A 19943-nucleotide genomic window follows, 5' to 3' on the forward strand; every position below is an offset into this window, starting at 1 on the left:
CTGAATGATTTAAGGCAAGCCCAGCCAATGCGCACCAACTTTGCCCAGCTGGATCAGTGCAGGCTTATCCAGGCATGCTTCAGCACACCTTCCTGAGGTTGGGCATATATAACTTTTTTAAAAAGAAAAGATACAGGTTAAAGGAAACATGCAAAGGGTGAGTATTAACATGACAGGCTTAAGACAGCACGGTATCTCTACTTACTGATAATCTTAACACTTTCTTTCTGCTTCAAATTTTCTTTTTGATATTTGTAGATGAAGAGAGAAAATAACTAAAAAGTTCCATAATCAAGAGTTACATTGAGGCAGAAGGCAGACATCATCCTTTATACTTGTGTAAGCAATGAGCGCCTTCCATATTTTCTTGAATGGTTCCATTATCTTTTACCCCCTGGTTACCCCTTAGTATTTGTGTTGATTTCTCTAAAAGATCACATTGCCAAATCTTTTGGTCCCTCTGGTCGATATTTATGTTCTGAAGCAACTTCCACTTCTGAGCTGCACCCATTCATGCAATCAGAAGGAAATGACTCAACAGTGTGAAGACTTAGATCTTTAGGAATGATATTTAAATTTCTATCTAGAAACATATTAAATAATACTAGTTTGGGTTTCTCAAATTCTAGGGGGATCTAGAAGTATTCCCTGGAGCAGGACCTTTTTAAGACCAAGGACTGATGTATTTTTGATTTGTGGAGGAGAAATGTGAAAAAGGAAAGCTGATGATCTTTCTTTTCTGAAGCAGGATATATTGGTAGGGAAAGTCAGAACCACACAGAGTAGTGGGGTGCTTTTGTTTTGTTTTTGCAGTTAGCTTTCTCCTCTTGGATCTACAACCAGTTCCCATAAAAAACTCCAAAGCTCTCCAAAACTGTAATTCCCTCTGCTGACCCTGCCCTCACCAAGACGAGTCAGGTAACCTCATAGAATTGCAGAACTGTAGAGTTGCGAGGGACCCAAAAGTTCACCTAGTCAAACCCCCTGAAAATCAGGACTTTAAACAGCTCTTTAGGCCTTTGGAGGTACCTAAATTTCCCTAGTAAGTACGAGGGATTACAGAGGATATACAAGGAGGTTTAGACAACAACAGGCACAGCAATGCAGTAAAACAGAAAACCAGGTTTATTTTTAGGAAACAAAAGAAGCACATGGCATTCAAATGAAAAAAGAAAGAAAGTTTTCCAGAATTTGGTGGAAAGGTGTCCTTTCTCTGACCCAGAGTGGTCTGAGAAGGCAAGACACTCAGGTGCATAATGACAAGATTATTGAGGCCATTTCCTAAAGCTTGCTGTCATTGTGGCAGTTAAGCAATGCACATAAACTGACTCCCAAATGGGGTTTGGGGGCGTCATGAAAATGGAAGCCAGCAAGCCAGGCTCATGTTTTCCCCCTGTGGGAGCTGTTGTCCTGGTTGGAGAAAGCTGATCACACATCCAATATAGACGGGCTCAACACTGTAGGGAGGGGGTGTCGATCCCTTTTTGAAGCACTGTGCTCCGGCTGTGGAGACTCAGCTTCTTGTCACACTAAGAGCCAGGGATTGCCAGAGCTTTTCCAAGAGAGTTTATCCTGCAGGAGACAGTCAAGGAGAAAACTCGCAGACAGAGCCTCAGTCCTGGCAGGAAATCCATCTGGGATCACAGGGAAGGAGATGGAAATAAATGGATCACCAGATCTCTTGGGCATCCAGATTGCTCATACACCTGGATCACCTTTATTTTTCTTTCTCCTCTTCCTTCTACAAAGTAGTCTTCAGAAACTCTACAAGCAAATGGTGTGGGAAGCCAAAGTCCATCTGGAGAATTAAGTGTCCCTGGATGGGGGAAAAAGTGCAGGATGAAGTGGGCAAACTGGAAAATTTACAGGGCGGTAGGACACACCTTTGCCTACAGACAGGACAACAACTGATAGAGCAACAACAGAAACATCCAGCCCAGTTTTCGGGCAGGGAATGCTCTGGGCATCAAAAGTGCAAAAGTGTCAAACTCAGTGCAGTGCAGAAGCACCAAAGAAACATTTCTAAACCAGTTGGCCAGGGCCAGCCACCCCATGAGGCAAGGTGAGGCAGCCGCCTCAGGGGGGCAGGCTTTGGATGGCTGGGAGGGGCAGCAGATCCAGTCTCCAAGGAGTGTGTTGCTTATCACCTGCTGTGCTTATCAGCCTCCTCCTCTTTCCGGTGCTGTGTGCCTGGCGGCATGTGCGCACACAACAGTGGGTGTGTGGCAGGTGGGCACATGGCAATGGGCGTGCAGCAGAGGAGGCAGGGGCAGCAATTTTTGTTCTGCCTCTAATGGCAAAACATCCAGGGCCGGCCCTATAGGTTGACACACGCAGCCCGGGACATATCATAACAACAACAACAACAAATCATTTATACCCCACCCGTCTCTGGGCGACTCCCAACAGAATATTAAACACACAAGAAAACATCAAACATTAAAAACTTCCCTAAACAGGGCTGCCTTCAGATGTCTTCTAAAAGTCAGATAGTTGTTTATTTCCTTGACATCTGATGGGAGGGTGTTCCACAAGGCGGGTGCCACTACCGAGAAGGCCCTCTGCCTGGTTCCCTGTAACCCCACTTCTCGCAGTGAGGGAACCGCCAGAAGGCCCTCGGAGCTGGACCTCAGTGTCTGGGCAGAACGATGGGTGTGGAGACGCTCCTTCAGGTATACTGGGCCAAGGCACTTTTGACACACTATGAATCTGGTACAGCCAGTGTGCTTGGTTCTGCACCCCGCTGTACTATTGGCTCAGGAATCTGTCTTCCAAATAAAATCAACCCTTTTATGGGCGCCCTGGATTTTCCACTGCTATGGAAGGGCCAAGCACAAAATATTTTTGCTGTTTGGTCACTGACATAGTGCTGGGTGATATATAAGCCCCAATACATCAAACTGTACTTGCCTTTTTGGTTACTATCTCAGGATCAATGATGTCGAAATGGTTGAGTCCTTTGCTGCTCAACAGGGAACTTATGTCCCTCTCAAATCCTGTGAAACCAAATTGAACCAGATTTGTCTGATGTCACAGTAATAACCATGGTTTGCAGCAATGGGTAAGTAGTGGTGGTTGTTTGGGGCAGGGAAGTTTTCTGGGACTGATGCTAACAAATGTTACATTGCACCTGCCTCCCATGAAGCTTGTGCAACATAATGAGGTAAAAAGTCATGCTCTGCTGAGATGTGTATAATTTAGGCCCCACCCTGTCTTTTTATTGTAATTTGTTATAAAATAAATTAATTTTAAGATTGTATTTTTAAATTGCTGCCCTAGGATCTCATGGTGAAAGGTGGGTAAGAAATGGAATTCTTCACCACCACCATTTAGTTTTACAGAAGCGGGGTCCTTCTTGGGGAAGGCTGTAGCTCAGAGGTAGAGCCTCTGCTTGGCATGCAGAAGGCTCCAGGTTCAATCCCTGGCATCTCCTGGTAGGGCTGGGAAAGACTCTGTTCCTGAAACCGTGGAGAGCTGCAACAAGTCATTGTGGACAGTTCTGAGCTAGATGGGCCAGTTGATCTGACACTGTATAAGGAAGTTTCATCTGTTTTTGGGGTCATAACTGAGTGGAAGGCAGGGGCAGGGATCTACTATGAAACTAAGTAAACTTACTCTTCAGGGGCCCTAATCCTGGAGGGGCCCCAGAAGTGATTTTAGACCACATTGCCATATATATATATATATATATATATATATATATATATATATATATGGTCTAGAACAGTGTTTCCCAACCTTGGGCCTCCTGCTGTTTTTGGACTACAACTCCCATCATCCCTAGCTAGCAAGACCAGTGGTCAGGGATGATGGGAATTGTAGTTCAAAAACAGCTGGAGGCCCAAGGTTGGGAAACACTGGTCTAGAAGACACCATTTGAGTCACAAGACTCAAATAGATTATTTTTGTTGTTGTATATATTTCAACAATCCCAAAGTTTGAGAGTCAGTAGCACAGATGTTGAAGAGGTTGTGGTAAACAACCCTACCGAAAAAGAGAACAATAGTTTCCTAGACCTCACTGCTGGTAACAGGTCAAGCTTCAGGGACCCACAAATATAGGTCTGCCACTGGGGGAAGGGCACATACTTTGTGTGCACAAGGTTCTAGGTTCAGTCCCTGACATCGCCAGATAGGCCACGAGAAGAGCCTGCCCCTCTTTCCCAGGGAAAACCTGCTCTTTAGTGTTAAATCAGAGCAAACATCCATCCGGAGAAAACCCGAATTGCCATTTGCTTTGATTGAGCACTAAAGAGCAGTTTCCCCCAGGGGAAAGCAGCAAGACAAGAGGAAGTGTGGGGAAGCCATCTGTGTTCACGCAGGAGATCTCAGAAACAGAGCAACAGGGGTATGTTGTTGGCTCAAAGACCTGCAACTTGGGTTTTTTTTTTAAAAGAGCCCTGGGAAGTCATTTCTGAGCCAAGTTCCACTGAAGTGAATTCCCTCACCAACACACTTGTTTTGCTTTCCTGCCACTCAGGACTCAGAGCTGCTACACTGACACATAGAAAATCAACTCACTTGATACCACTTCTGGGATCCCGGCAACTGAGACGATTTTCTCCAAAATGTGCTTTAGAGTTTCATCATTCTGAAATTAAAACGTTGCAAGCAAAGTCATTAATTGCACAAGTCTTTATTGTTATTACTAGTTCATTATTTCTACCCATGCCATTGATGTATGTGGCATTTTACAACATGTTTCCTGGGGCTGATGGAAGCTGTACCCCAAAATATTTGGGGTACAGATTGGGGAAGGGCGGACCAACAATTGATTGTAGATAGTGGACAGTGCAACCCTATGCTTTTTAAAATATAGGTATAAGCATATCCTTAATGAAGTTTTCTGTTAATTATACAAACAAAACATAATACAGTAACTGAAACAAAATATGATTTGTGCTTCTGCAAAAGGCTTTGTGCTGTGGGGGATGCAAAAACCTCCCAATGCTTCAATCCCTGGACAAATTTGGTTGTTAAAGCAGAAGATTGTTTTATGGTGCCAAGCTGGGCTTATCTTGAGTGAACCCCTGTCCATTTTTCCCAGCAGCAGAAGGCAGAAGAATTGTGACACTTGGCATGTGCTTTGCTTTGAAATGCTAAAACCCTTCCCATATATTCTTTCAGCAATTCTCACAACAACCCTGCCAGGTTGGATACTCTTTTGGTATTTATCTTAGTGCTGATGCTACTGCAACATCTTTGGTTGATAGATTCACTGGTACATCCAGAGAATATTTTACAGGAAATTCATGGAGCAAAAATTAGCTTTGTGGGAGGGGGAAGATTAGTTTCAGCTCAACACTTTAAGCTCAAAAGCATGAATGCTGGATACTCACCACAGCTATATCCGCGGCACGTTTAAGCTTTTTGATCTCTATCCTGTGGGGAAATACGAAGCCAAGTGTGTAAGCAAGTGTGAGCAGGCACCTTTCCCAGTCCCTTTTGCATACCCAGGCACTCTAGTGGCAAAGCTACACCCATTCATTTAAAGCACATGAATTCCCCAAAGAATTCAGAGAACTAGAGTAGCCCTGGACCCACAGTTCCCAGTACCCTTAACAAACCACAGTTTGCAGGATTTGGGGGGGGGGGGAGTCGCATGCTTTAAATGTGCATTGGGTATACTTTAAATGCATGGTGTGGATCTCCCTTAGATGCTTCCAGGTGGCTTGTTTATTCAGCTTTCTTTTTTGTGGGGAGGTTATGCATCCTTGTGCCAAGCAATTGTTATTCCAGGCTTCTCAGGGCATGTCCCTGGCACTTCTCTCATCACAAAAGGTCTGCTTTTGGGGGTGCCCAAACCAACTTTAATTGTGGCACCTGAGGTTGCCAGTATGTGATTGAATCCCACCTCAAAACAGTGACCACCTGGAAGCCCCCATCCTCTCTCTGCACAATGGAAGCGCAATACATACATGGCCTCGGAGTGATGCAGGTATAGGTTTTTTTGCATATACGAAGCTTGGACTGTGACGGTGACTTCCTGCAGGGAGGGAAAGGCAGAACGGAAAGGTTTGTGAGTGCATTTAAAGAAAAATAGAATGCATTAGAAATCACGACTTTATTAGTTACTTTGGTTACATTAAAGAAATTGCTTTATAAGAGGACAGAGAAATTATGGTAAATTTATTAATAGCTGCTCTTATGTTTATTAGTAAGAACTGTGGGGGGGACAGGAAATAAATCACGTCTCTTGATGAATGGATGATTACAGATTTACAGGAGATATTTAAAAACTGACCTATTAAGTTAGAACACGTCAGACAATCCAACAGCTGATTTATTGAAGAATTTAGGGTTTTTAATTACATGCTGGAGTGATAAAAGTTGAAAGCAGCTGAGAAATCAATGAGAATTCACAGGGACACTTTTCCCACTGTCCCTCTCCCAGGTGAGATGTTCTCTTTATGGCAGAGCTCCTGAGCTGACTGACCCAGCAGTGCTCTCTTCCTGATTCTCTGAGCCCACCTGCATCCTAACAGAATTGTAAGGCCATAGCTCCATGCAAGACCATCTGCTTTGCACCCAGAAAGTCCCAGGTTCAATTTACAGCACCTCCAAGTAAGACTGAGGGAGATTTTTCCAGAAACCCCAAAGAGCCCCAGCTAACCAGTGTGGACAATACTGAGCTGGATAGACCAAGGCTTTGGCTCTGGATAAGGCAGCTTCCTACATTCCGTGACGCCCGCTTTGTTCCACATCACATGCACTTGCAAATGGTGGCTGATTTGTGACCAGTGGGCCTTTGGCTCCTGTCTCCAAAATGCAAACTGCAAATTCACTTACCTTTTCGAAATACAAAGCTACAGAGGGGGGACCTTCGCCTTGCAGAGGAACACTGAGCTCCACAGCCACAGATGACTTCACAATGGTTCCTTCGGGCTGGAGGATAATCTGAGGAGGGTCCAGGCTCCACACCTTAGCCAGGGAGTCGTTGTAGGAGGCACCCCGAAAAATCTGGGGGGCATAAAGACAGACATAGTGTGGCTGCTGATGCCAAGCAACAGAGCTTGGTTTTAAGAAGAAGAAGAATCAGACTTGAAAATAGTTCAGGCAATATCCAGGCAATACCATGTGCTACCTACTCGTCAAATGATAGGTTGGGATTTGGTCAAAAGTTACCTTTTGCACAATCTCCTGTTGAGTTTTCAGCTCTTCAATTTCAAACATTTCCTTTAAAAAAAAAGACACAAAAGATGAAGAAGTAAAATGTACTTGTATTTCCTAGCATCACAGAAGTGTAGGGTTGGGAAGGGTGCAAAGGGCAATCTAGTTCAAGCCCTGCAATGTGGGAATCACAGCAGTTCTGATGTACTAAGTTCTTCTATGCATGGAATCATCATCATCACCACCACCAGGGTAGGTTACAGCAATGTATAAATATACAAGATTAAAATCAGTGAAAACAATATGCAATCACGAATTGGGTGGGTACACACACAAACACACACATACGGAAAGCTCAAGGTGAAGAGGTGAATCTTCCATCATACAACAAAAACAACGAATGTGTCCAATGCACATCCATCCAAAGGGAAATTCACAGCTTATGTGTCCCAAGCACAAGAAGAAATTGTATGTTGTCTTACACACGTGGAATATATAAAAGGTTGGGTGGGAAAAGCAATGAGTTGAATGAACTTATGTTTGTTTCCTTTGCCCTCCTTAAAAGGGAGCCCCTTTTGAGCACTTGATTTGAGCTGGCAAAAGGGACTAAATCAGCAACTTGGGTGATTAGAGGCTGCAACTGACCCCAAGCACCACCACCTGACCAAGAGGGGAACTACAGGGTGGTCATCCACACTAGCAAGAGAGACCTTGATAGGCCAGAGTGGGTGAGGTGAGGTGCTGTGCCCTGAATCCCAACCCCCGCCCCCCTATAAGAAGCTCCCAGGCCCAACCAACTGGGTGAAACTGGTGCTTCTTGCTAGCAGGAGATGACCACGCCTTGCCATTCAAACCCCACAAGTGAAGCCAAGTCAAATGGCCACCTGCAAAAATTACCTTTAATTTTTCCCCTGTGAGTGTTAACTCCAGGCGCTTATCTAGAAAAGTTGCCAAGGCCACAGAATTGAGGACTTGGTCTGAAAACCAGAAATAGACCATTTTGGAATCAGTCAGCAGAGACGGTGTGAAGGCAGAGTCATGGAAGATGCCTGAATGGTTCTGGTACACGACGAGGCCCTTTCAAGAGAAGAAAATGTGAGTGGGCTTTATGAACTGCAGGTGTTCCTTGTGTACCTCTGAGGATAGGGGGCTGCTTCTTGCAGAGAGGCAGGGCTCCTCCAGACGGGAGTTTCTCTGCAACATTCCACTGACACAACAATAGTGCATTAGCAGTGGATTCATTCTGGACCCGCCACACCTCATTTTGCTGTACAGTGGTGCCCCGCAAGACGAACGCCTCGCAAGACGGAAAACCCGCTAGACGAAAGGGTTTTCCGTTTTGGAGGCGCTTCGCAAAACGAATTTCCCTATGGGCTTCCTTCGCAAGACGAAAGCCCATAGGGAAATCTCCGGGATAGCGGGGAAGCGCAGCGCGTCTTCCCCACTGTCCTCGGACCTCCTCCAAAGGCTGGCGGCGGGGCGGAGAGACCTCCTCCCGCCGCCAGCCTTCGTTTCTCCGCTATCCCAGACGGCTTTTGAAGGCAGGCGGGGGGGGGAGCAAAGACTTTCGCCCCCCGCCAGCCTTCAGAAGAGGTCCAGGACTTCTTCTGAAGGCCGGCGGGGGGCAAAAGTCTTTGTTCCCCCCTGCCTGCCTTCCCGGGGGCTTTTAAATCGTCCCGGGACAGCAGAGAAGTCCTCCGCTGTCCCGGGGCGATTTTAAAATGCTGGCGGGCAGCAGCGGAGGCTTCGCTGCTGCCCGCCAGCATTTTAAAATCGCCCCGGGACAGTGGAGAAGTCCTCCGCTGTCCCGGGGTTTTTTAAAATGCTGGGGGTGGGAAGAAAAGCCCTTGTCCCCCCCCCAGCCGTCAGAAGAGGTCAGGGGACAGACTGTCCCCGGACCTGGTCTGAAGTCGGTTTCCATAGGAACGCATTGATTGATTTTCAATGCATTCCTATGGGAAACCGTGCTTTGCAAGACGAAAAACTCGCAAGAAGAAAAAACTTGCGGAACGAATTAATTTCATCTTGCGAGGCACCACTGTATTCGGTCTTCTGCGATACTTCCCCAGTGTAACAGCATCATTGACATCTGGAGGGGTGACCCCAGTGCTACAGAGCAACAAAAATGGGACACACACAACACAACCCACAACATCTGCAGTACAAAATGTTTTGTGATTTCAGCAGAAAGTGATGGGACAGGCACTGAATTGGTATGCCCCCAGAAAACATTTGTAAGTGCAAAAGGGTTATTGAAATGTGGGAGTCACACATAAACACCTCAATGTCTAGAGGGACCGACAATCTCTGTGTAGGAAAATGCATCCAACACTTTTGCTTGTGTTTGGAAATTTAAAAAAAAATTAAACAAGACACTTCAATACCATGCAAGAACAAAAATATAAAGAAAAACAGCAGAGTGAGCGCAAACTGAAATTAAGCATACGCAAAGTACAAACCCTCCCTTTCATCACACCCTGTGGGCAATCTTGGCAACAACTGTTCCCTCTTCACCTGGTATTTAATTTAGAAAAATCACATAGCATGATCGCTAATCACCTCATTAACATCCCATGTAGTTAGAGGCCCCAGGGATGATGCCTCATGCAAGTGATGAAGTAGCAGACAATAGTCCGGAAAAGCTTGTGCCATAATAAGTATGTTTGTTTTAAAGAAACCTTGCTGTTGTCGTCATATTGGTTGGTGACAGGACCAGCCCAATATCTTTTGGCACCTGAGGCAAACCACAAAATGGTCTTCCCCCTGGCCAGGGAAGAAGGGGTGAGTTGAGTTGAGTATCAACACCAGGAACAAGAGGGAAAGAAATATATAGATCAGGATCTGCTGCCCCTATGGACCCTGCCACCCGAGGCAGTTGCCTCTCCTGGCCCCATGGGTGGGCCAGCCCTGGTTGGTAGAAACACCAAGACTTCTGCTGAATGGGGCATTGTGCACAGAAGGGCACTGGGAGAATGATGAGTTCAGAATCATAGGACGGAATCATCCACCTTCCACAGGAATTGCATGGAACTCCTGTATTTTTGTGACTGAGAAGAAGGCTAGAGGCATATTAGACCACAGGTGGGAATTGCAGTCCTAGAGGACAAATGTGGCCCTCGAGTCTAGGCTTCTCTGTCTAGCCTGGTGGGGGCCTGCTAAGCCACACCCTCACTGGCTCTCCTCCAGGACTTCTGCCTCATCAGGATTGCCTTTCCACTGCAATCCTCCCTCTTGCTTGCCTCAATGAGGGCAGAGAGGTGTATAAACCTCTGGTGTCCATTGCTCCACCCACTTTTACCTCTGGCCCTGCTCATCTTAGTCCTCAATTGTGTTTTATATTAAAATGAGCAGTTAAGTTCCATTAGTAGCAGCATCTGTCCTTAACTGGAAGCCTAAGAACACCTCTAGTCAACACTCACACTCTACATTTAAAGCACATGGCTTTTCCCTTCCCCTCCCCAAGAATTATGGGAACTGTCATTTTATCCCTCAGAACTACACTTCCCAGCACCCTTAACTACTGTTCTCAGGATTCTTGAGGGAAGCCATTGTGTGGAGGTGACCTGGTTCTCACCTGCAGCAACTATAAAGAGGCAGGGTTTGCGTCATCAACAATTGCCCTTTCCTTCACACAGGGAAGTTTATTTTGTGGGAATTGTCTTACCTTGTGGTGCGATTCGATGTAATTTGCTTTGATTGCCGGAGATGCGGTCACAGAAATATCTACTCCGATATCCCCATCTTTAAGGAAGTTGGCTACCAGAAAATTAAAGAGTGAGCTTTTAGAATATGTTGAGGAGCCTACTAAGTTAGAGCCATGGCCCTTCTAGTCCAGCGTCCTGTTCTTACGGTGGCCAACCCAATGCCTGTTGGAAACCCGCAAGCAGATCCCAAGCACAAGAGCCCTCTCCGCTCCTCCTGTGGTTTCCAGCAACTGAAATTTGAAAGCTGTGGAGGCAGAGCACAGCCATCTTAACTAGTAGCCATTGATAGCCTCTTCCTCCATGAATTTGTCTAATCCTCTTTTAAAGTCATCCAGGTTGGTTGCCATCACTGCCTCCTGAAGGAGCAAATTCCACAGTTTAACTATGCTGAGCTGCATGAAGAAGTCTTCCTTTTATCTGTCCTGAATCAGCTTCATTTGATGCCCCCAAATTCCAGTGTTATGAGATAGGGAGAAAAACTTTTCCCTAGCCACTTTCCCCATGTCATACATAATTTCATAAACTTCATAAGAGCCAGTGTGGTGTAGTGGTTAAGAGTGGTAGACTCCTGATCTGGTGAACTGGGTTCGCGTCTCCGTTCCTCCACATGGAGCTGCTGGGTGACCTTGGGCTAGTCACACTTCTTTGAAGTCTCTCAGCCCCACTCACCTCACAGAGTGTTTGTTGTGGGGGAGGAAGGGAAAGGAGAATGTTAGCCGCTTTGAGACTCCTTCGGGTAGTGATAAAGTGGGATATCAAATCCAAACTCCTCTTCTTCTTCTTCTATCATGTTGCCTCTTCTCTAAACTAAGAAGTCCCAAATGCTGCAACATTCCTTCATAGGGAAGTTTAGGTCATTTTGACCTAAATGTCATATTTTTGGCCATGTTTTGGAGCCAGGGGATTGTTTTTGGTGGGGGCATTTCCTTGTGTTCAAGCAAAGCATGACCCAAATGCATCTTATCCCCTGCAGGATACTCCCACAAGTCTTTTAGAATATATTACTCCATCCCTTTCATGGCCAGTGGGCCTTAAATTTAGGCTTCCAGGGAGATGCGGCGGGCTGCAGGATCTGTCCCAGCCTACCCTGCTACTTTACTTTTTTCTATTTTCTAGCTAAGGACATTTGAAATCCAGTTGGGTGCAGATGCAAAGTGTGTGGACTGAAGTGTAGCCCTGAAGGCTATAGCAGCAGACTATACATACCATGTGAGACTGTTATATAAATGGAGGAGTAAGAGCTTTTAATAATAATTTTTAGAAATGGAACAGCAACAAAAGTGAACAGAGATTTACCTGACGTCTCATGCACGTAATCTGCCAGTAGCTGAGAAATATAGTTAATTTCTTTACACACCTGTAAAAGAGGGAAAAGAGATGTTCAAACACATGTTTGGGGAAAGGCTGTAGCTCATTATTGGAGCAACAAGCAGATCCCAGGTACAGTCTCTGGCATCTCTGGCTAGGACTGGGAGAGACCCCTACCTGAAATCCTGGAGAGCTGCTGCCAGTCAGTGTAAGTAGTACTAAGCTAGATACTAAGCTAGATGGTCTAGCATAAGGCAGTTTCCTAGATGACTCACAGATGGATGTGTGAAGCAGCACCATTGAATAGTATTGTGTGAATTGAGACAGAGGAGGAATTAAATTCAGTTCACATCTAAACACAAATTTATGAATTCACGCTTTCCAAAACAACATGCAAAATGAAACACAAACAGCCTCCAAAATTCACACTTCTCAAGATTTTGCAATGCAGTTCTCCAATCAATGTGTACAAAAAATGCAATGCTAGGGTAAAATGCATATTTTTGTGAAAATCACCTGGAAATATGTCCATAGTTTAAAAGGAGGCTGAGGCAGAGACTGCAGTCTGCAAGGAAACGGCACTTCTTTTATTGTTTCCCAAGGACTTGAAAGCTAAACCCCGAGTCACTTTTTAAAAGGAAAGCCAGATAAATGATGGTTTCATTAAGATCATGTAAATTAGGTCTTTCCATATCTTCATTTGCCATAGTGCAGCCTGATTAATCAATTGCCCAGCATGCATGACATTTAGCATACATCAGCCCTGTGTCAATTACCCTTCCATGTCTCTTACCTGGTTTTTGAGAACGAGCTTCAAAGTAAACGAGATGAAGTTTGTAAAAAGCTGTTTTAGCCATCCTGGGCTGCATGGAGAAAGACTGGATGTGAGCTCAAGAAGTTCATTATTACAACACATTTGGATTTGGATTTTTTGTCCTACTCTATCTAATGGGCTCTAAGCAAGCTACAACATAAAGAGAAAATCTAAACATAAAATCCAAATGCAAAGATGATCAAAATGCTAACAATCAAGAGCACCTTTCACCTTAAAGCTTCCAAAGCCTAATTCACCCTGGAGATTAGAAGTCAGGGCAAGCAAGTAAGCCTTGCAGAGCACTGCCTGCTCTACCATTAGGCAAAGTGAGGCGCCTGCCTCAGGTGACAGAAGCTGTGGGGCTGGGGTGGCAGACCCTCGACTGCTCCTCATAAGCCACTTCCCAACCATTCCACTGCCCATCAGACACAACCTGCTGCCTCAGGTGTGGTGGTGTATGCAGGCCCATCAGTAGTGTTGAGGTCAGATTCAGCTGTCAGTCTAGTGGACTTCTGGGTGTGGGATTGGGAGGGGCTGCCATCTTGTACTTTGCTCTGGGCAGAAAAATGTATTGGACAGACCTTCTTAATAAGATTTATCTTAAAAGATGCTCAAGGCCAGTCTTGAGGTACTGCTAAACACAAAAAAATTAGAATGTCTCTCTGTTTTTGTTTTCAAGCAGCAAATGTGGAACCCTCAATTCTGAGGCAGAATTTCAGTCAGGACCAGCCTGTAAGTGTGAAACCTCCCCTTCCCATGCAACAGGATCATGAAGAAAATGCCCTTCTTGTGGGATGTGGCATCACTGTAGCAGTCAAATACAACATTTCCTGTTTGCCCAGAGTGGACACACAGGGGGATGTTACTCCAGCCAGGAGGACTTCCTGTCACACCTGTCTGGAGCATCTCCCCACCCCCACCCCACGTGTGACCAGGTAGATGGTCATGACCCTGTGAGACCCTGTAAAAGGACCAGTCACACAGCCATCTTCCTCTTTTGCTGCTCTCTTCTGATACTGATGCTATTTTGCTCTGTGCTGGCTCTCAGCCAGCAGCACATGGGCTCATTCTCATATGGAATGAACTCAAACTCTCTTCTGTAACTTCAAGCTAAAGTCTGCCTTCAGGGAACCACTGTGAACTGAATGTAAGTAAACTTCTTATCATTACTTTTAAGAAAGGAGAGTTGTGTCTTTATTCTTTTTAAGCGGAACAAAGGGGATTTACCAGGAATAAACACAATCTGGACAAGCCAGACTGGATTGCTTAAGTAAAGAGATTCAAATGAATCTCTTTACTAGGTTCCTGCAATATACTGGGGAACGTACTCTGCTACCGACTCACTAGCATGAGAGAGAAAGGATAATATTTAATCAATATATCCTCTCCTACTGTCCACAACATTCCCACACCTCTGCACAGGTTATTAATTGAAACTAACTGCCAATGATGTGCTTAATCTTATGGGAAGTTTGGCTTTTAGGCTTCTAATTTCATGGGTCAGCAAAATGGGAGGTTGATAGTGGCAAAGCAGCTACATAAGACTACACAAGGAAAGACTGTAGCTTGGTGATAGAGCACACCAAAAGGTCCCAGATTCAATCCCCAGGGTAGGGCTGGGAGAGAACTTGAAACCCTTGAGAGCTGCTGGTCAATGTGGACAGCACTGAGCTTGATGGGCCAATGCTCTGGCTCAGTATAAGACAGTTTCTTATGTTTCTAGCCTGATGAATATGGGAGTCCTTCAAGTGAAAGTCAGGCACTACTAAACCCTGGTGTGGATTTCAAATAATGAAGCATACTCTTTGTCTCCTTGTAGATGCAGGGTCAGCTTGTGGAAAGTCAGGTAACAGTCCGAGGTGTCCACTATCACACGCCCGTCATCCGACACTGTCCAATAGAGAAGCAAATGCCTCAAGTTATTATGAACCAGGAGTCAGTTGGGTACTCCCTTCCAATAGTTTCCCCCAGTTTTCCAGGAAGGGGGTCGTAAACCAGAGATAATAAACGAGACTTTACATCACAGGAGAAACTGGCTTTCCTTAACCACTCCCTCTGAATCTCATCTCAAGGAGACACCCACCTGCTGCCTCTTGCATATATTAAGCCCTCATTCTAACCAGTCTCAATAGCCAAGAATATTCCGCTACTTACACAATTTAACGTTTATCTGCAGATCAATGGATGACTCAATTTCGAAGTCAATAGAATGGATGAGCTTCACCCTGTGACAATATTTTTAACAATGATAATCACCAAACAACAACATCTGTTGCAGAGGTGCTCTCAGATAGAATGTCAGTGTGATATTTTGGGGACATGTGGAACACAGGTAGAATTAACCAGGAAGGATGGCGTTTTTGGAGCAGAGCACATGCGCTACTGCACACATTAGGTTCTGTGCCAGCCAACATCGTGCTGTTTGGATGTGATGCAGTCGGGGGTTGTGTGGTAAATGCAAAGCTGATGCTTCCATTTTCACACCTGCATCACCTCCCCTCCCCAAAGGACCAAACTGGCAGATGCGGACTTCTCTGGAAATACTCACAGCCAGCCACCCACATAGCCATAGCTGAGGGTTCCTTGGAAGGAAGCAGAAACATTCTGAATTCCGATGTCGATGGCGTCGTCCTCCTTGAGGTCAACTGTGGTGTTTTCTATCATCAGTTCTCCAATATGGATGCTGCAGAAGGGAAGCAAAGAATGGCTGGCTTAGTAGAATTGAAGCAGGCTGGGCTCTTTCGCTGGACGAGGCACATAGACACCGCCAGGTCCCCTTGGGATCAGATGCACTCACTGACCACATCCAAGCCCTCCCATTGCTAGTGTAATCCTGCATGGTAGCTTTAGCTATGGGTCACGCACAACACATCATATATGGAAGTGACACAGTCATGGTCTAAAGTCCTGCACATCTTATCATAGCCTTTGGCACCAGCCTTCCCTGAGCTTCCAGATGTTTTCGACTGCAGCTCCCATCAGCCCCAGCTAGCAAAGAAGCGCTTCTGCTTCTGAGTATCACATTCCTCCAAGTGTTTGCCTCCTGCATTTGGTGAGCTTCCTCTTCCCTAGAGACACCCCCCCCCCCCATGTCACTCTTCCAGGACAGGCTGCTCTGCTCAATCCAGAAATTAATAATCAAATAAGTCAAAATGTGGATAGGTGGGGCTGAAGCTATTACACCTTCTCTTCCAGCAAAGCACCCAGCTCACACTTGGCACATTTCTTTTCTCTCTCCCTTTTAAAAAAAACAACATATGTGTTGCATTGAATTTCAGTAAACATATATTAAGGGCAAACAAAATGTGGAGTACCATCATTCAACCACATAACAGACATATTTTCAGTATGCGGTACTAAAATAAAGAGACAAAATCTCTCCATATGAGTAGTTGTGTTGCAGGTGGTTTAATTGGGAATGCAGATTTATTGGCATAGGAAATGAACAAAAACCAGGTAGCACCAAAAGGTTATTTTGTTTTGTTTTGTGGTAGCTTGATCTCTTACCATTATGCCATGCTGTGTTAAACATTCTGTTAAAGCTACCTCCCAAATCATAGCAAGCCAATTTGTAAAGGCAGACCTGAACAGTTTTCCATCTGGCAGCAATTCCCATCCTTCAGCAGCTAGTAAAATGCTACCAGGTATTTGTGCATGAAGGAGATTGGGGACCCACTTCTTTCTCTTTTTTTACTATCCATTTCTATGAGGTGCTGCTGCTGTTGTGATCCAAAGCATGGGCTCAAACCTAGTAGCTGAAGACCAACGAGGAGCAGATGGGATAGGCCTCTACTTGAGGAACTGGAGGGCTTCTGCCAGTTGGAATATACAGCACTGTAATCTGGCAAATAGTCTGACCTGGGATATGGTGCAGCAACTTTTTAAGAGCCCTATTTTAAGGCAAGGTGAAGGCTGGCAAAGAAATTGGACCTAGTTCATATTTAAAGGCAAATCTACCAAATGTGCACTTTCTGAAACAAGATACAAACCAAAACCAGACCCATCCTTCAGAATTTGCAGTTTTATGAATTTTGCAATACAGTTCTCCAAACAAATAGTGAGAGCAAAAATGCAAACACAAACTCACACAATTAGCACATGTTTGTGAAAATAAGGTACAAAAAATGCATTTTAATATAAAAGTGCATGATAAAATGCATAAGAGCTGATTTCTGATTTTAACATTTTAAATGGTGTTCATGGTATTATTTTACATATACAGTGGTACCTCGGGTTACATACGCTTCAGGTTACATATGCTTCAGGTTACAGACTCCACTAACCGAGAAATATTACCTTGGGTTAAGAACTTTGCTTCAGGATGAAAACAGAAATCGTGCTCTGGCGGCACAGCAGCAGCGGGAGGCCCCATTAGCTAAAGTGGTGCTCCAGGTTAAGAACAGTTTCAGGTTAAGAACAGACCTCCAGAACGAATTAAGTACTTAACCCAAGGTACCACTGTAATTGTTATAAATAGCTCTGTCCCCACCCCCCAAAATAGTGGTATTCTGTCTTGGTCACACCACACCTGGAGTACTGCGTCCACGTCTGGGCACCACAATTTAAGAAGGATATTAGAAGCTGGAACATGTGCAGAGGAGGTGACCAAGATGATCATGGGTTTGGAAACTAAGCCTCATGAGGAATGGTTGAGGGAGCTGGGCATGTTTAGCCTGGGAAGAGGAGACTCAGAGGAGATATGATAGCCATCTTCAAATATCTTAAGAGCTGTCACATGGAAGATGGAACAAGCTTGTTTTCTCCTGTTCTGGAAGGCAGGACACAAACCAATGGATTCAAGTCACAAGAAAAGTGATACTGACTAAACATCAGGAAGAACTTTTTGACAGTAAGAGCTGTTTGACAGTGGAACAGACTCCCACGAGAGGTGGTAGACTCTCCTTCCTTGGATGTTTCTAAGCAGAGGCTGGATAGCCATCTATATTGTATGATCTAGTTAAGATCCCTGCATTGCAGGGGTTGGACTAGATGTCCCTTCCAACTCTACAATTCTATGATTCTATTATTTAAATCATTTTTATAAATAAATTATATTGGGGGAAAATATTTGCAAAATATATATGCTAGGCAAAAGTGTGTATAAAATGTTTGTTTTAAGAGAATCACACTAAAATGTTGGCAAATAATCATAAGGACTTAAAAAAAATGGAATACAGATGCAGCTATGTGGAGAGATATAAATAAGGGAGCTTAAGTAGAGCCACACTTACTTTTTCAATCCATAGGCAATCTTCCCAAGAAACCGCACAGACTTCTCCCCCTTGATGTCTGGGTAGTCTGCATGCTGGAAGGCTGTCTGTATGACATGAGCAGTTTTCTCATTGACTGCCAAGAGAGAATATGATCACAGCTGTGAGGGACAACGGTGCTATCAGCAGAACTGATTTCACCCCACAATTCAGCGCCAGCGTGCCACACCTAACACGGTGCCTCCAGAGATGGCTGGGGCCAGTGAGAGTCATCGGTCAAAACATCTGGAGGGCACCAGACTGGGGACAGCAAAAGCAAAGGTAACTGATATTATAAACACACACGGGGAGAGAGTGAGAGAACTGTAATGACTTACGCACTAGTACAGCTGGCTTCGTCATTCGGAAGACAACACTCGTGTCGCTGTAAGATGATGGCTCAGCACTGCAAGCCAACGAGCTGCTGAGCAGACTCACTAACATAATCAGGATCCTTGCCATCCTTTTCTGATACTTGCCAAAGGCAGAATGCCCTCGAGCTGCAAATCCCAGGAGCAACCGCCTTCCACTGTCCCCACCAGAAAGGTAGCTGCCTCCCTTGTACTCCCCATGGCTCTCTACTCCTCCTCAGGCAGGACATGACCCACTTCCTTGCTCCAGACCAGCCTCTTTGTTTTCCTCACGTTCTTGCAGTCCACTTAACCCATGCACAACCATGACTTTGCCTGTCTAGAGACATCTGGAGCTAAATATGAATTAACTAAAATCTCTGCACATCCAACACACATTGAGAGCATGTGACTTTCCCCAAAGAATCCTGGGAAGGTAGTTTGTTAAGGGTGCTAGGAATGATAGCTCTGTAGGAGGGAACTACAGCTCCCAGGATTCTTTGTACTTAAGTATTGTACTTAAAAGGCATGATGTGGATATTCTCCAAGTCTCTACAGCAGGCTCCAGATGTTTTGGATGTCAACTCCCCTCCGCCCAACATGCTGGCTGCTGCTGCTGATGGGAGTTATAGTCCCAAACATCTGGAGGGCATCATGTTGGGGAAGCCAAACACTCTGTTCTCTCAGTGGCCAACCAGATCTCTCAATGGGAAGCCCCTAAAACAGGCACAAAGGTTGTCAATTTCCTTCTTAAATTGTGGTTCGTGTAACATCCATTTGTGCATGTTTTGCTATGGTTTATTTATTTACTGCTTTCTGGTCCAAAGGCCCACAAAGTCATGGACAACATATTAAAACAAAAGTAAAATACACAAAAGTTCAACGTATAGAATAAATGAATCAAAATAACACACAATGACAAAATCAGCAGATACCCAGCAATCATATTTTGTGAGCTGCAACTATGCTTTCATCATGAACACAGCTCTCCAAAAATTCACATCCCAATTCAACGTCAGGTGAATTGACTTTCCCACTCAGACAGTTTTTCCGGGTCATGTGGCCAGCATGACTAAGCTGCTTCTGGTGCAACTTAACACCAAAACCAAAGCAGCACACAGAAACGCCATTTACCTTACTGCCGGAGTGGTACCTATTCACTTGCTATCTACTTGCACTTTTTTTTGGTGGAACAGGACCTTCTTTGTGGCAGCACCCCAGTTGTGGGATTCCCTTGACTACAACACTAACGGTTATAATACTAACAGGCTTCCCTCAAAGGGTGAAGATTCACCTGTTTCTCAAGTGTTGGAGGCAAAACCTAGTTCAGTTTCACCCTTCTTTACACCCTTATACAGATTGCTATTGTTTTCTTACTATTTTTAATTGCATTTTATGTATTTTGTTGG

General features: G+C 44.9%; 1 protein-coding gene, 1 long non-coding RNA gene and 1 other non-coding gene across 4 annotated transcripts; 2 read left to right on the forward strand and 1 right to left on the reverse strand.

Annotated features, from left to right (window-relative positions):
- Positions 1-19: 19 nt before the first annotated feature.
- LOC144328436 (uncharacterized) lies at positions 20-4607 on the forward strand. Its single transcript, XR_013393674.1, has 3 exons — positions 20-157; positions 259-339; positions 4480-4607. It is a non-coding gene; the product is annotated as an uncharacterized LOC144328436 (long non-coding RNA).
- On the reverse strand, positions 1103-18780 carry CETP (cholesteryl ester transfer protein). Of its 2 annotated transcripts, XM_028739269.2 has the most exons (16): positions 18523-18777; positions 18167-18281; positions 15484-15618; positions 15090-15160; positions 14738-14825; positions 12915-12984; positions 12110-12170; positions 10774-10865; positions 8007-8186; positions 7125-7175; positions 6789-6959; positions 5918-5985; positions 5339-5381; positions 4521-4590; positions 2911-2996; positions 1103-1816 (listed from the first exon to the last, which is right to left on the reverse strand). In XM_028739269.2, exons 1-16 carry the CDS (start codon positions 18644-18646, stop codon positions 1742-1744), a joined length of 1500 nt encoding a protein of 499 aa, XP_028595102.2. In that variant the 5' UTR covers positions 18647-18777; the 3' UTR covers positions 1103-1741. The 2 variants fall into 2 exon arrangements, with proteins under 2 accessions (XP_028595102.2, XP_028595103.2); XM_028739270.2 differs by lacking the exon at positions 8007-8186 and having other exon boundaries at positions 18523-18780.
- TRNAA-GGC (transfer RNA alanine (anticodon GGC)) lies at positions 3360-3433 on the forward strand. The gene has a single exon. It is a non-coding gene; the product is annotated as a tRNA-Ala (tRNA).
- Positions 18781-19943: the final 1163 nt, after the last annotated feature.

Source organism: Podarcis muralis, chromosome 7, assembly GCF_964188315.1.
Source record: "Podarcis muralis chromosome 7, rPodMur119.hap1.1, whole genome shotgun sequence".
Taxonomy (NCBI): domain Eukaryota; kingdom Metazoa; phylum Chordata; class Lepidosauria; order Squamata; family Lacertidae; genus Podarcis; species Podarcis muralis.